We start from the raw sequence: 15,307 nt of genomic DNA, 5'->3' as shown, positions 1-15,307 counted from the left end.
AAAAAGATGTTGATATCAGATGATTGATTGTAAGTTATTGTGTCTATGTATGTGTTGTTTATGACATATTTATATACTTACAAATCATAGATCTAGTTCTGAAAATCGCATATAGGGGATGCACTAAATCCAATTAGATGATTAGACTTAGATGTAAATCTTTTCAAAAATTAAGAAATATATTCCATAATAATAATCAAGAATATAAGTTGCGAGCGAGGTAAAAATACATAAACAGAAAAAAATCAAAAGTAAAATTAGATTGGATGTATATTACAATCAGAATGCATTAACCTAATGATATTTTTACAATCATCATTTATATGTAACTTAATGGAGATTGACATCGAAAATATACATATTTATATTTTAATAATTTTTACACTTTAATATATAGATTATTATTTAAGATAAAGATAAAATTAAATTATTTGATAGCCCATTTTATTCTTATACTGGCTTTACTTTCTAGCGTATAAAGTATTTTGCAAGTTAAAAAATAATTGCAAAGTTTCTTGATGTATAGTACAATTTGCAAGTAATAACATTATAAGATTATGTGTTCAAAAAAAACTAAAACATTACAAGATTTATTTAGTGTGTGGGATTAAATTTCTTTATTAGTAATACATAACAAAGGGAACATATGGTGTTAAAAAAAAAGGAACATATGTTTGCATGTTTCTTGGGATTTTCTCATTTTGGGTACCATTTCATCAATCTTCTTACAACTTAAATACTAGTAACAAAATAGTTGCAGATTAAGAACAAGATATTACTTTTGTCTGAACTGCATAATCTGATTAAAAAAAGATTGACTGGTTCTTTTGTCCATCCATTGAGTTATATAGAGAAAATAATGGCAAAGTTTGTAAAGCAATAAGAACTAAGAAGAATACTAAATGATTGATAATGTTGATCTAGATTGAAATTGTGCTTAGATAAGTCTGTGTGGTAGTGACTGATCTGTGTAACCATGGTTGTGCATGGGGTTCATACGCGTTACACAGTGATTGTGAAAGAAAAGAAAACAATGTTGTGTTGGGTCTCTTACAAAATCACCATAAAACCATATACATAGTCGCAAGAAAACGCTTAAAAGAAACAAATTCACAAGAACCTATCAGTTTCATCGATTCTCTAAACAGTATAATTTTTTTACATATATGTTCTATGTGACAGTACTGCTTGATAATATTATTATATACAATAATATAAGCACAGCAACAAATTAAGGAATACATACATGGGTTATTCAAGAACTAAATCCAAGCATAGAGAGTTAAAACAAATAGGTGAAATATACAAATTCATGAGATGCATAGAGCCTTTATTAATTACTTTATGGCTTAGGAATGGCTTTATCTGTTGTAGAACATAGTGTTGAACCTAAAGCATGGTTGTTTATGTAGCGGCTAGGAGCAGAGTTGAAGCGAAATCCCTTTGGCAGACAATCATTCATCGCTCCACCGTGAAGTTTGCCTTGCTCGCTACCGCTTGTGTAAAATGTATTCAAGCTCGTGTGGCCTGACTTATTGGATACCCTTAATGGTCTAGATGCATTGACAAAGGTCGTTTGGGGAGAAAAAGATAAAAGAAATATGTAGAGCAACACGATGAAGGAAATGTGACTCGGCATTTATGTGTGTTTGTGTGTTAAGCTATCAACCGTTGCTCTGAAATGTTTGTGTTCATAGGACATGAAGGGGAAGATATATATAGGTCTATATGTGTGTGTGTGTGTGTTTGCTGAGGTGTTTGTATTGACCAAGATACGTATGTGTATCCTTGCGTGGTCAGCGTTGGGAAAGAACAACTCACATATAACACTTTTTGATAATGCTCGTGCTTCTTATAACTCCAAACCTTCTCCCAACTTTGATTTTCCAAGTCAAAGTACCACGTCATCATTGTTTAACATTTTTTCAACCTATTGGATTTTAACGTAAACTACTCCATTAAAAGTTGGCAGAAATATTATTACATACAAAAATAAAAATTGTTAATTATTACATACAATAATACATAGTACATAACTAAAACATTGGTTAGTTAGAAGAAAAAATTAAACGTTTTTCCCCTTAGATTAAGCTAGTGTGCTTTGTAAAGATGTTTGTGACACATACACATATTTTATTAACTTTGTTCTATAGTTTTCTCCGAAAATCATTCTATCTCTTTTTATTCATATTTTCTATTTTATTATATTTTATGTAAGAAACTCTCTAAAATATATATTATGATGCTCTAAATATTTCGGATTATTCAATGGTTATCAAATCATATAATTTCATATTTTATTAAATTATTGCAATATTAAAAGATCCCTTTTGGGGCAAAAAGGTAATAGTAATATCTAATACTATTATGATAGAGATGATATAACTGAGAAAATATCTTACGTTCCGACATATATGATGAAAGAATGGATTAAGAAAATAGTTGGAAGAGTGGGAGAATCTAATTGTACACCTAATTCGATCCTAAAGGCCAATCTGAAGTCTGAACACGAAAGAAAAGTCGACACGTGTTAGATCATGCTATTAGATCTTCTACTGGTATTACAACTACGTAATCTGAAATCTAACCAATCAGAGAGCACCATCTGGATGCTTGACGACACATGCTGATGCCTAATGTCGGTCCGTTTACCGGTTAGATGAGTGACTTGTCCCATACTGCCACTTGTCCCAATTGCCTCAGTTACAAGCTTTGGATTGTATGCCTTCGAGGTTTTTTTTCTGGAAGAGCTTTTGAGATATTTTGCTCGAGAAAAACCCTTAAAGATCTATTCCAAATTTGCATCCAGATTAGTGCAACGTCTTAACCACATCAAATTTCATTGGTTGTGTTTTACTGGTAAAAAAAGTCATGTACAAAACGGGGTAACTAAATCTATAGTCTATAAAGACTTGAGAACACAAGTGTTTTCATAGGCTGAATTAATGTATTCGTGAATCGTGACATGCTATAATGTTATGTGGCGTAGGAAATGTTTCTGAACCCAATTTTCCTAGAGGGAATGTTAGTATCAGCAAAGAGCTTAATGCCAAACATTATGTAACGATTGCTTAATTTTCTAACAGTCAAAAGCCCTTGATTAGGTTATACATACATTCTAAGACTTTTGGCCTTGCGTTTTTGTGATGGGGTTATCAAATAACTGAAAGAAGTATTCAAAAGTTTAACTGAAAGAAGTATTCAAAAGTTTTTCTACAGTCTTGAGAAATTTTTACGTATTGGATTATATTATGATAGAAAATATTAAAAATAACAACTCAGATTCTTAATCTCACACCACGTTTAATCGCTCGACCAACAGACAAACTGCTTGTAAGTTTCAAAGTATTTGAACCAAGAGCCATGTGAAAAGAAGAAAGTTAAGCGTAAACTTGTCGATTTTAATTCAGTTCATGTTTGAAATTAAATTGCTAAAAACACATTTATCCATGTTATAAGAACATGATTCTCAAAGAGTGATTAGATGTTAATTACTAATAAAGTTATAGATGAGATTTTCACCTTAGACATTCATGTATATAGTTTATCATTATTTTGTATAGTCCGACAACTTCAGTCAATTCGATGCAACCTTTCTATAAAGCAACTTTCCGACTCCCAGAATATTAATTCAAGCTAGCTTGATATCTTTTTTTTTGCTAAGAATGTTAATATCATTATAAAGAAGAAAGGAGCTTACAAAAGTAGCAGCAGTCCTAAGAAAAACATACTTTCAAGGCAAAAAGAAGCTAGCTTAATATCTTAACCTCCAAATATAACAGAAACAACCACAAACTCTTCCCTTAGGTATATATTTTGGCCGAGTATCCTTCCTGACTTTTGTATATTTCATATTTATTTCTGACTCGAGAATTAAAGTACACTCACTACAAGAAAATTGTGGTATTGCAACATATTTTTTGCAATGTTAACTTTTGTTGCGGTTTGGTAACACATTTTACAATACTTTTGCAATGATTGATGCATATCGACAATTTATTGCAAATTCACTGTAAAATAGCAACAAATTTTCTCCCTGCAATTTTTCGTTATCAGTTTGCTACTTTTTAACTACATATAAATATTTTCTTGCAAAATTTGCTATAAATCAATACTATTAAAACAGAAGACCCTTTTTGAAGTGACCTTGAAGTTTTGACGTATTTACAACTCTATGCCACTAGTTTATTTTTAATCTATGTTTTTAATTAAATGTTTTTATTTTTTAAAGGAAATTACAGATAACCATCTCCTAATTCTCTGCCTTTTTTGTCTAATATTATAACAGTATCACTGCTTTTATTTAAATATTAATGTTATTAATTTAAACTAAAAACATATTATTCTCTTAATCTATTCCACAGCGTTACATTTTAGGTATTTTTTTGTCAAATGGAAATAAAATAAAAAGTAGATTTTCGTTGGAAAAAAATAATTATGGCTTTTTGGCATTTTTCTTTTGTCAAATATTTACCATAAGAAGTTGTCAAAGCTATTCTTCTCAGATCTCTATTCTCTTCTTCGTCATTTTTAGATTCAGCTGGTTAGTTATATAGCAAAGAACTCAGGAACTATTATTGAATAGCAAGACTATCGAAAATGTTATTATATAACAAAGACTAACTGTTATTATCAATAACAACTGATCTCGTGAGTCTGGGTATTATTTTTATAGCAAAGATAAAAAAAAAAGATTCGGTTGTTTGCGGAAGAAAGAAAAGTCTCCAACTTTTGAAACTTTTATTGAATAGCATGACTATATTTAATATGTAGTTTTACATCTTGCTGTTGTTGTACAGATGGTTTAACTAGGCATGGTTTTTTCATTTGTTTTTTATTTTATTTTAAAATGCATGAGCCGATTGCTCTACTCAACTTATATCGATAGAAGTGTTTTGAGATCTTATTTATTTTCTCATGCCAAACATTTGAGATCTTATGTTTTATAAATTAAGACACCTCAAAAATTTATGCTTACAAGAGAAACTTAGCCACATACATGTACTTTCATTGTTACTATTTCAATATTTAGAGTTTAAAATTTAGGTTTATGTTTATTATTTGAATAAAACATAAAAATATGAGTATAAATATTGTGAATATAGCAAGAAAACATATGAGTAATATTGTAATGTTATATTCAAAAAAATTCAGAATGACATGTCGTGTATGTTAACCATTTTAGGTTGTGAAAAAAATATACTGTTAAATAATTAATATGGAAAAAATGTACTTCAACTTTTTTTGTCACGGTATATGACTTCATTTGTTACTTACATCCCTTGAATATAGCAAGTGAAATCTGATATTTAAGATATAAAATATTTTACAGAATCAGTTTACAAATGATTAAATCTATTTTAAAAAGGACCAAAAATCGTTTAAAAAGAAAAATTGTACAAAAGTAATATTATGAGGTATTTTAAGGATAATAATAAGAATGGCCATGTTTTAGTAAGATATATATTAAAATACGGATAGAAAAACTAATAAGATGTTAGTTGTGGACATATTATCCGAAACCTGAAAAATAACTGGAATATAATCAAAACTGGACAGACATTTATAGAAACTCTAAAAGTTCATATTTCTCTAAATCAAAATCTAAAACTGAACGGGTACCGAATATTTAAAATATAATAAAATGTTAATATATATATATATATATATAATTTATATATAAAATATCCAAAACCCCGAATTACATGAATTACCTAATTGTTTGTTTTTTCCGGACTCAGGTTTTTGGCTCACTTTGGTTTATATGAAAAAAATAATAAATCGACTCGAATCCAACATTATCCGAACCAATCTGATTCGAAAAATGTATGCTTTCTAAACGGGTCCTAAACACCCCAACCTCAATAACTTGAAAACTGAATAACCAAAACCGACACAAACCTAAAACACGTATGCACATCACTATGAAACGTTAAATAAATTACTCTCAGTTATAGATGTCAAAACTCAAATATTAAAATTCAAACCAATATTTTTAGTAATTTTTCAATTAAAAAATTTAACCAAAATGTTATCCCGCGCTTTGAAATCGCAGGTCAAAATCTAGTATTCAATTATAATGACACAAGGATTTTTGGCATATAAATTAAGATTTAGAGTGACACACGTTAGAAAATATGTGATACCTTTATCACTACATCTGCAACATCTTAATATGCCTCTCTGAAAAATTTATTTTTGATTTTAAAATAACAAATATTGTAGATAATTATTTAAAATTGCATCTGAACAAGTTCATAAAAATTAAAACTTACATTGATATTAAAACGTCTTATCCAAACTATACTCTAGCATAACCTTTTATCTATATAAACTGAACAAGAAATGTATCGATTCTAAAATCCAATAATTCTAAAACCAGAAAACCATGATTTAAACTGAACTGAAAATCTGAATGCTTAATATTTTTTCACGAATTTATTTCCAAAACTATCTAAACTTAATTGTTATCGAAAACAATAATTTATATTTTGACCTTTTCTGAAGTGTTAATTTCAAATTATTATTTGGTTAAGTTTAAACTAAACACACAAATTATATCTTTTTCTCAAAAAAAAACACAAATTATATATAAATAACTTGGTGCATATCTCGTCTTTTTCCACTTTTTAAACTTCTTAAAATTTAAAATTAAGATAACTCCAGCACAGTGAATCTAGGGATTTGATTCTTTTAACAAATTAGATTTTCTCTTTTTGTTCTTTATAAATATGCATTTCTTATTTCCTTTTTATACTTACGGGAAATTAAGTTCTCACATTTTTTGCTTCCTCTTCAGCCAGAGAGAAGATAATGATACTAGATCACACGCAACATACACAGTATAATTAACAAGGTAACAAACAAAACCCGAAGTGTTAATACTATGTAGGTGTTTTTCGGTTATTTGATTTACGTTTCATTTGTTTCATCACTTTGATCTTCACTTTACATTCTACTATTGTTTTCAGGTGAATCCTAATCGATTTGCAAGAGGAAGGATCAAATGAGAATCAAACAATCAATACAGAAGCCCAATCAATATATGTTTCATGTGTTCCTATGTAAAGAAGAAAATAGAACAATGTGGAATGCTATTGTTATTTTTTTCCAGAAATGTTTGATGTCAAACAAAAAGAAAAAAAAGAGAGAAGAAACGTCGTATTTATGCTTTGTTCAATATTGTAATTTTTGATTATTTAATAAACTCTAGTTATTTAATTATTTCATGTTTTATTTTACTTATTTAAAAATTTAAAAATAATTCACTCCATGTAAAATCATATGTGGAATAACAAAACAAACGAAAAGTTAACAAATTTGTAGAATTATAATATTTTCATAGTAACACAACAAAATATTAGTTGTGACAATATTTGCAATGCTGCAAACATATGTTGTAAAAATACGACAAAATTGCAATACAAATGTTATTGCATTATTACTACAAATTTATCAATAAATCAATCCATTGCAAAATTTGCAATATATTTGCAACAATCACGAATTTGCAACATTCAATCAGCAAAATTATATAATTCATCGTGTTTTATTACAATTCCTTGTTTGCAACAAAATATTGATGTATTGCAATAGTTTTTCTTTCTTGCAATATCATTATTTTCTTGTAGTGACTTGTATTACTGCCCGGCTTCGCACGGGTCAATTTACTTTTTTAAAAATTATTTGAACATTATCATAATTTCACACCAAATAAATTGTTCTAAAAATATTATATGAATAATGGCACATAGTATTAGAAGCGTTAGACTCTTTCGCAGCTCTTTGGCTCTCTGTTGGCTCTTTCGAAATTGTTATAGGAATAATAGTACTTGATGCTTGTCTCTGGCATCCCCTTTCACAAGAATAATTTTGATTATGCTCCATCCCACATCTCCAAACCGTAACCTACAGTACCTGTAAATCAATAGATAGAAAAAATTTCTAAGTTATATACAACAGTTAACTAAAATTGAAATCTTTTCAAAAATACCATACCAGTATCTATTTCTTCCCATAATTCTACTGTATCTATCGATTGAGTATCAATTCAGGTGATGAATAAATAAAATTTGAATTGCCACAGAAAAAAAAAAACAGGAAAAAACCTGTTTAATTCAAAAAAATCTAATAGTCAATCTCTCTTTTTGGCAAGCAAACCTAATACTCAATCTCTCCTTTTTTGGCAAACAAAGAAAAAACGAACCAAAACATAAAATCTTTAAGAAAGAGAAAATATCTGTGCAGAGAAGATTGAAAAAAAAACAAAGAGTAAATTAATAGATCAAAATTATATATAAGAAAGAAAAACAGTTTGAAAATTGTGGTCAACTGATTTTGAACGCGGCTGAAATATTATGAGAAAACATAGGCAATTATGTGCTGATAATTAGGGATCAAAGATTTTTCTTTTCAGTTAGTTGTTTTTTTGTTTTTTTTAAAAAAATTGAGTGACTTGTAATTTAGTATATAAGGGATTTGAAGGAAACGACGTTAGTGATCAAGATATATTAGGTGTTAATATGGTAGTTTTCGTATAGGAGAGAGTTGTTTGTTCCTAACCAGAGACGGTTTTATGAACTATGTGAGAATAATTTGGTGTTAACTAGCCAGGTCCTTTTCTTGATGAGCTTGAAATGTAATAGATTTTTGAACAAATACTTTCGGCGAGACTATATATGTTATTTATAGTTCTAATTAAGTTTTACTGACATATAATCGGACACAACAATATTGATATAAAACTTTATAATAATAAAAGAATTAGTGATGGGTGTTCATGTTTGCATGTGTCAAGCTTTTCATCATCTATCGCACAGATAAACATGAACCATCATAGATCGTCAATAGATTCATAATGCACAAGTGTGAAACTAATAAAATCTCAAACAACTAAGAACGTGCTGAATCTACTTGGAAAATAATTGAAAATAAGTACTATAACATGTAATGAACATGTGAAGACAAACATATTTATATAGCTGGAAGCGGCGAATAAAAAGAGATTAAATGTGGGCATGTTCATTTTTAAGTTTGATAACAAATATGTACAAGTTCTTGAGTTGTGACTTCCAGATACGGTTGAATCATTGCCGTTCTAACGTTAAGAAAACTTCAAAATATCGTTAAACAGATCCACATGCACACCATGTGGACGTGGTTCTACCCTTGCCAATACGGTTTTCTCATAGTTCCTTTTTAGTGTTATTAGGTATTTAGTGGTTCATTTGTTTTGCAAAAGAAATAGAAAAAATGAGGAAATACAAAATTATATTGAATGATATGTATCTTTAAACCTAACTAAATTATATGAGACTAAAACAGTAAAAGACATATATAACCAATTATAATTGCATAAAACACAAACGCATATATATACCTTCAAAACAATCAAGATGATTATTGTAGGTTATATATATGTGTGTGTGTGTGTGTGACATTTGCAAGAAAAAAAAATACAATTATTGATAAATTTGACATTTATAAAGTACAAATAATCACTAATCTAAATATAAGAATTGGATCATTTATCTGTGGAAAACCAATAGTTAGAAGTAAAAATACCATTAGAAGAAAATAATTTTCAGATAATTATAGTTTTATCTGTATTTAGAAACTAAAATTATTTATATAGGATATTTTGGTATGTTATATAACAAATAATTGTTTTGAAGGAATATCTGTTAATTTTAGTAGGGGTTACTGGTTGTTGTATTTTAATGGATTTGAAAATCCGAACTAAATATAGTGTTATTGGATATATGATTTTCAAATCTGTATTAACATCATGTGTTATTAGTTTAACGATTCATAAATTCTGTATCAAATCAAGTGTTATTCAATCATATGAATTTACTAATATACTTGATTTTATAATGGATTTGAATGAATTTGTTTGGATTTTTTAGTTAAAAATACAAAGACTCAAATCCGAGGAAAAACCTCCGGATTTGCATATTTTACTTGGATTTATAAATACTATATGGATTTCTAAATCAATCAAAATATATAAACCAATAACACCTCTTTATTTCTTTCCATTTCTGAAATTCATATATAGAGAAAATGAAAAGTTCAGTGTTTCTATGGTTTATTATATTTAGTAGGGGTTATTGGTTGTTGTATTTTAATGGATTTGAAAATCTGAACTAAATCTAGTGTTATTGGTTCTATGATTTTCAAATCTATATTAAAATCATGTGCTATTGGTTTAATGATTCATAAATTCTGTATCAAATCAAGTGTTATTCAATCGTACGGATTTACTAATATATTTGATTTTATAATGGATTTGAATGAATTTGTTTGGATTTTTTAGTTAAAAATACAAATACTCAAATCCGAAGGCTTTTCCTCCGGATTTGCATATTTTACTTGGATTTATAAATACTACATGGATTTCTAAATCAATAAAAATATGTAAACCAATAACATCTCTCTTTCTTTTTTTTTTTAAAGGTGGGGGTTCTCTCTTTCTTCTGTTTTAAAATTTGATTATGCTATGCTTGCAAATCAAGAGAGGAAATAGAACCGGAGATGGTAGAGGAGAGATGAACAATTAATTTTCAAAACTTTAACTGCAGACGGAAAAGTAAATTGAATTATATAAATTGTTCTTGTGATCTCATGTATGATATAAATTGTGTATACCAACCTGGATGGTTTTTCCGTGAAATTGTTGCATGTTTCTACGTGGCATATTTATTTATCATTTCAAACTTTACTATACATATTAGTTTTTTTTCTTTTCTGAATCACTGTATTTTTATTTTAAAAGCAGGGTTAAGTTAGTTTTTTTTTTTTTTTTTTTTGACCAATGGCTAGGGTTAAGTTAGTTTGTTGAGTGTAAAGAAACGAAGATAAAAACTTGTTAAAGCAATCAGAAATTAATGGAGATCGAGAGATGTACTCGAAATAATAAATGATCATACAACTAACTAATGTCCAGAATTAATAATGAAAGAAGTTAAGTGTAATTTAGTCGGATTAAACTCTAGTCGTAATTGCCACGCAGCATAATAATAGCAATAGTTATACTCTCTTGTAAGTAGTTTATAATAAGTTCATACATCTCTTGATTTAACAACCGAAAAGAAACTACAAGAGAAATATTGCCGATATTTTTTTTTTATTTTAAATAATAAATTATAGAGTATACCACCAGAAGGTAGGAGATAATAAGAGAAATTATTTTGGACTTGGCGAATCCGACTTTAACGGTTCCTGGAGTCTGGTAGTCCCAAACAGTATGAAATGCTCGAATGAATGGCGTGCCAAGTTGCCTACACAATCAAAAGCCACAGAAATAATTTTAAAGAGTTTTTCTTTTAAAAAATTAAATATGAAAAACTTACCAGAAATCAGTTACGGCATCCACGAATACACTCTTGCATTTCCCATTCTTTCTCTCAATGTACTAGGATATTTTATAGAAAATAGGTAAAAAGAATAGTGAAAGGAAAAATAGTAGTAATATTATAACGCCCCCGACCACCCACGGCTAATGGGCCATCCACGCCCGCTCTCTCGGCCCGTGGGGTCCATCTCATCCGACGGTCGGTCCGTTAATTTCTGAAGGCTCGAAATCACGACTACCCACGGCTAATGGGCCATCCACGCCCGCTCTCTCGGCCCGTGGGGCCCATCCCATCCGACGGTCGGTCCGTTAATTTCTGAAGGTTCGAAATCATTGTTTACTGACCTTGCAATCACCACCCGACCTTTTCTCATGTTTTGGCCTCACTCGCACGCTATCGCGAATCACTTCCCGATAGGTCACCCATCTTTCCACTACTCCAGCTCAAGCACGCTTAACTCTGGAGTTCTTTCAGGATGTGCTCCGGAAAAGGAAATTCAACTTTGGTGACATAGGTAGCCAAATCAATTCTCTTAAGTCTTTTCACATATCACAACTCGGGATGTTACAAATATATATGTGTATTGTCTGGCGACTTACATGGCGTGGTGTGAGGGTAAAAGTCTTTGCAGCTATTGTGAAACTTATAACTTCAGACAGCTTGTCATAATTAGAGCAGTCTGCTGTTACTCTGATTTGCTTATTAATCTTGACGATCAAATTCTAAAAATTACAATTACGGAGAAAAGGGTTAAAATTTAATTTAACAAATAAAATGATGAGAGATAATTAATTAAAAAAGAAAAACTTACCGGTGGACCACGAATGTATGTACTCCCCGAGTCCACAACAACTTTGCATCCCTTGGAGCAAACTTTCGTGTCAACTTTGCCCACATAAAAGGAGTACTTCATAAATTTGTTAAGCAGCCCTTCAGCATCAACGTAGGTATGAGCTCCCGTGAAGTGCTCTTGGTCTATGCCTCCAAAGACTATCTCCCCACCATCTTCAGCAGAATCACTGTACCGTGGAAGCCATATGGAGAACACTTTCTTTGTAACCACTCCTTCATCCATCATCGTTCTCCAGATGGGACAAGCTCCTGTGATGGTCGATTTCGATAGGCCTGAAAGTCCAAATATGCCATCCCATGGCCTTTCGTAAATCCGTCTACCCGGAGCTTCAGTTGCCTCGATGAATGCTTGCTGCTTGATGCGTACCCCGCCTATCTCTACCGCATCGTTGCTCATGAACCCCTTCAGAGAACCTGTTCCGTATCTGACTTCTGCTTTCTTCCCTGTATATATATATAGCAGATATGTTTAAAATTCACAGACACAAAACCCACCGATTATATATAACTATACATGCATAAAATATTACACGATAATCGTATTTACGGAATATTATACAGCTTACCATTGGGTTTATAAGTTTTTGATGCGCTTGATCTATACCTTTTGCTTCCCGGTTTAGGCCATTTTAAAGAAGGAACCCACAGGTCGAAACTCCCGGTGTCAAACAACACGTTGAAAGGCTGACCCGGAGTTCCTACCATAATTTGCCCGAAGTAAGTATTGTCATTAACATTTGTTAAAGTTACATCGTCCTTGTTCCACAAAGTTTTCGTACTTTTGAGTGGGATTCTCATCATGGCTTGACCTAGCAAAAGAAATGAATTATTTATACATGTGAAATATCATATATATACACACACATATATATATATATATATGTATATATATCAAATATTTTTTTAAGAAAAAATCACCTGTAGCATATCGAGAAAGGAAAAGAATAAGACCAGCAGCTATAATAAACCTTAAGCTAATAGTCATGGTTTCTCTCTTTCTTCTGTTTTTTTTTTCTTTTCAAAATTTAGTTATGCTATGCTGCAACTCAAGAGTTAAGACCGTATTTATAGAAACATAAACCGAGAGGGGAGAGAGGATAGTTGAACACTTAGTTAGCATATTTTTCATTTGGAAATGTAGACCAAAAATTTAGCATGTTTGTACTTATAGAATAATATTATTTTATCCTATTTTTGTCTTTATTTATTTAACCATTTTTGTCTTTTTGACCTTTCTCTTATCAAAGTTAATGAAACAAATAGTTTTACAAAACCAAAAATTACGAAAATAGGAACAATTCAAAAAAAAAAAAAAAAACTCATGTCAATGTAGTAGTATTTTGTCGAAAACTAAAACTTATTCAATAAAAATTTAAAATTTTGTTCCACGGATAATAGATTTTATATTCTACTAAAAATGACACAGAACAAAATGAATATCCACACTTTGTTAGATAATATATTTATATTAGAATAAGTAATCTATATATTCCAAATATCTTAAAATATGGGAAGTACAATTACCAAATATTTTGAAGATATATGCAAATCTTTTATATTTCCATATTTGAGTACATTCATTTTTTCTTAACAAAAAATTTAAAAAACCACTTGTATAATCATGACCAAATATCATAAAATATGGAAATTATAGTTACCAAACACTTTTAAGATATATGCAAATCTTTTATATTCCATATTTTCAATCGATTTTCTTAACATTTTTTTTTTGAAATATCGATTCTATTTTTTTTTTAATTGTACATGGGTATCCTGGTCCCCATAGAAGTGGCTCAAAACTAGCCACGTGTTAATAGCCTATGTTTTCCGCCCACATATCTCATGTTTCTGGTGATGCTGAAATGTTATTTCCACGGTGGCTGGGACTCAAACCCCGATGGTTTTACCGCATTGGACTTTTACCTCAAATTAATCACCACCAAACCACACATACTGGTTTGAAATATCAGTTCTTCTTCGTTCTAGCGTAAGAATCCCAATGATTTTAAGTTTTTAACACCATCTTCTTCTCTATTATGCATATCTATACGTATATCTATACGTCATGTGGTGCATGGGAACTGGATGAAGCTACATGATGGGGATTTCTCGGTTGTGGGTATTGTTTTGGGTTAGGGTGTTTTGGGTAATGTTTTCGGTTTGAAAAATTGTGTTCCAACAGGATGGTGTTGTGTTCAGGACATCAAAACATACTTGAGAAAAAAAATATTTTTAAGACCATGTCCTTAAACAGAGCATGCATTCGTCACAGGTCTCAACTAAGAAAGCTCGTTTATCTCAAAGCACATAAATTTCATCGCCAAAATGCTGATGGCGTTTACTCACAGACACATTCAACACATAAACCAACTAAATAAACTCACAATTGAAATTTACCAACCATAAACAAAAGATTTGATAACGAAGACGTTGCAGATAGCACAAACCAAATCCAAGATGATGTATATGAGAAAATTATAGCAGGAAGATAAATATGTTTGGAGTTGAGACTACAACAACCCATAGAGTAATCCAAAACTCATTTTTAATCTCCTAGAAAAACGAAACAGAGAGAGAGCTGAATATAGAGATAAAGCAGAAGGCAGATCGATCTTCTCATAGGTGAACATGGTAAATTTAACGCTCTCACTTGCAAAATAATTGAAAAGGTACACTAATAGAGTTGAGATTCCCAATCACATTTGTTTGAAATTTGGGACAAACCATCGAGCATTAGATAATTGAATGGACGAAAAGATACTTGGATGTGGTCTTTCAATTTCTTGTGTGCCAAGATTGAAGATAAGTATATCTTTTTTACTCCAAAAATGACCCAAATCAGAATCACAATAGTTATTATGATTGCCGCTGAAATATATTGAGTTTCCATTGACTCCTTGGATGGTGTTGGCAAGCGTAACGGTGATACCAAGATCCAAAAATATTGCTTCTTCCTCTCCCAAAGAATCAAGTTTCTCCCACTCGCTATTTGATGAATTCATCTTGTAGATACGGAAGTCCCAAACGTCAGAATTGCACGAAACTATGCTCTTAACCCTCAGAACTTCACCAGTCACTCTGACTACAAGATTTTCATT

At 30.4% G+C, this 15,307-nt stretch overlaps 1 protein-coding gene across 1 annotated transcript; it reads right to left on the bottom strand.

The window, feature by feature from the left end:
- Window positions 1–9,768: 9,768 nt before the first annotated feature.
- On the bottom strand, window positions 9,769–13,228 carry LOC106309133 (cardosin-F-like). The gene is made up of 7 exons (XM_013746202.1): window positions 13,128–13,228; window positions 12,776–13,018; window positions 12,169–12,653; window positions 11,957–12,079; window positions 11,355–11,416; window positions 11,159–11,282; window positions 9,769–9,774 (listed from the first exon to the last, which is right to left on the bottom strand). Exons 1-7 carry the CDS (start codon window positions 13,192–13,194, stop codon window positions 9,769–9,771), a joined length of 1,110 nt encoding a protein of 369 aa, XP_013601656.1. The 5' UTR covers window positions 13,195–13,228.
- Window positions 13,229–15,307: the final 2,079 nt, after the last annotated feature.

The sequence above is a fragment of the Brassica oleracea genome, chromosome C8 (assembly GCF_000695525.1).
Source record: "Brassica oleracea var. oleracea cultivar TO1000 chromosome C8, BOL, whole genome shotgun sequence".
Classification (NCBI taxonomy): Eukaryota; Viridiplantae; Streptophyta; class Magnoliopsida; order Brassicales; family Brassicaceae; genus Brassica; species Brassica oleracea.
The sequence above is the reverse complement of the archived record's forward strand: the minus strand, read 5'-3'. Positions and strand labels throughout refer to the sequence as shown.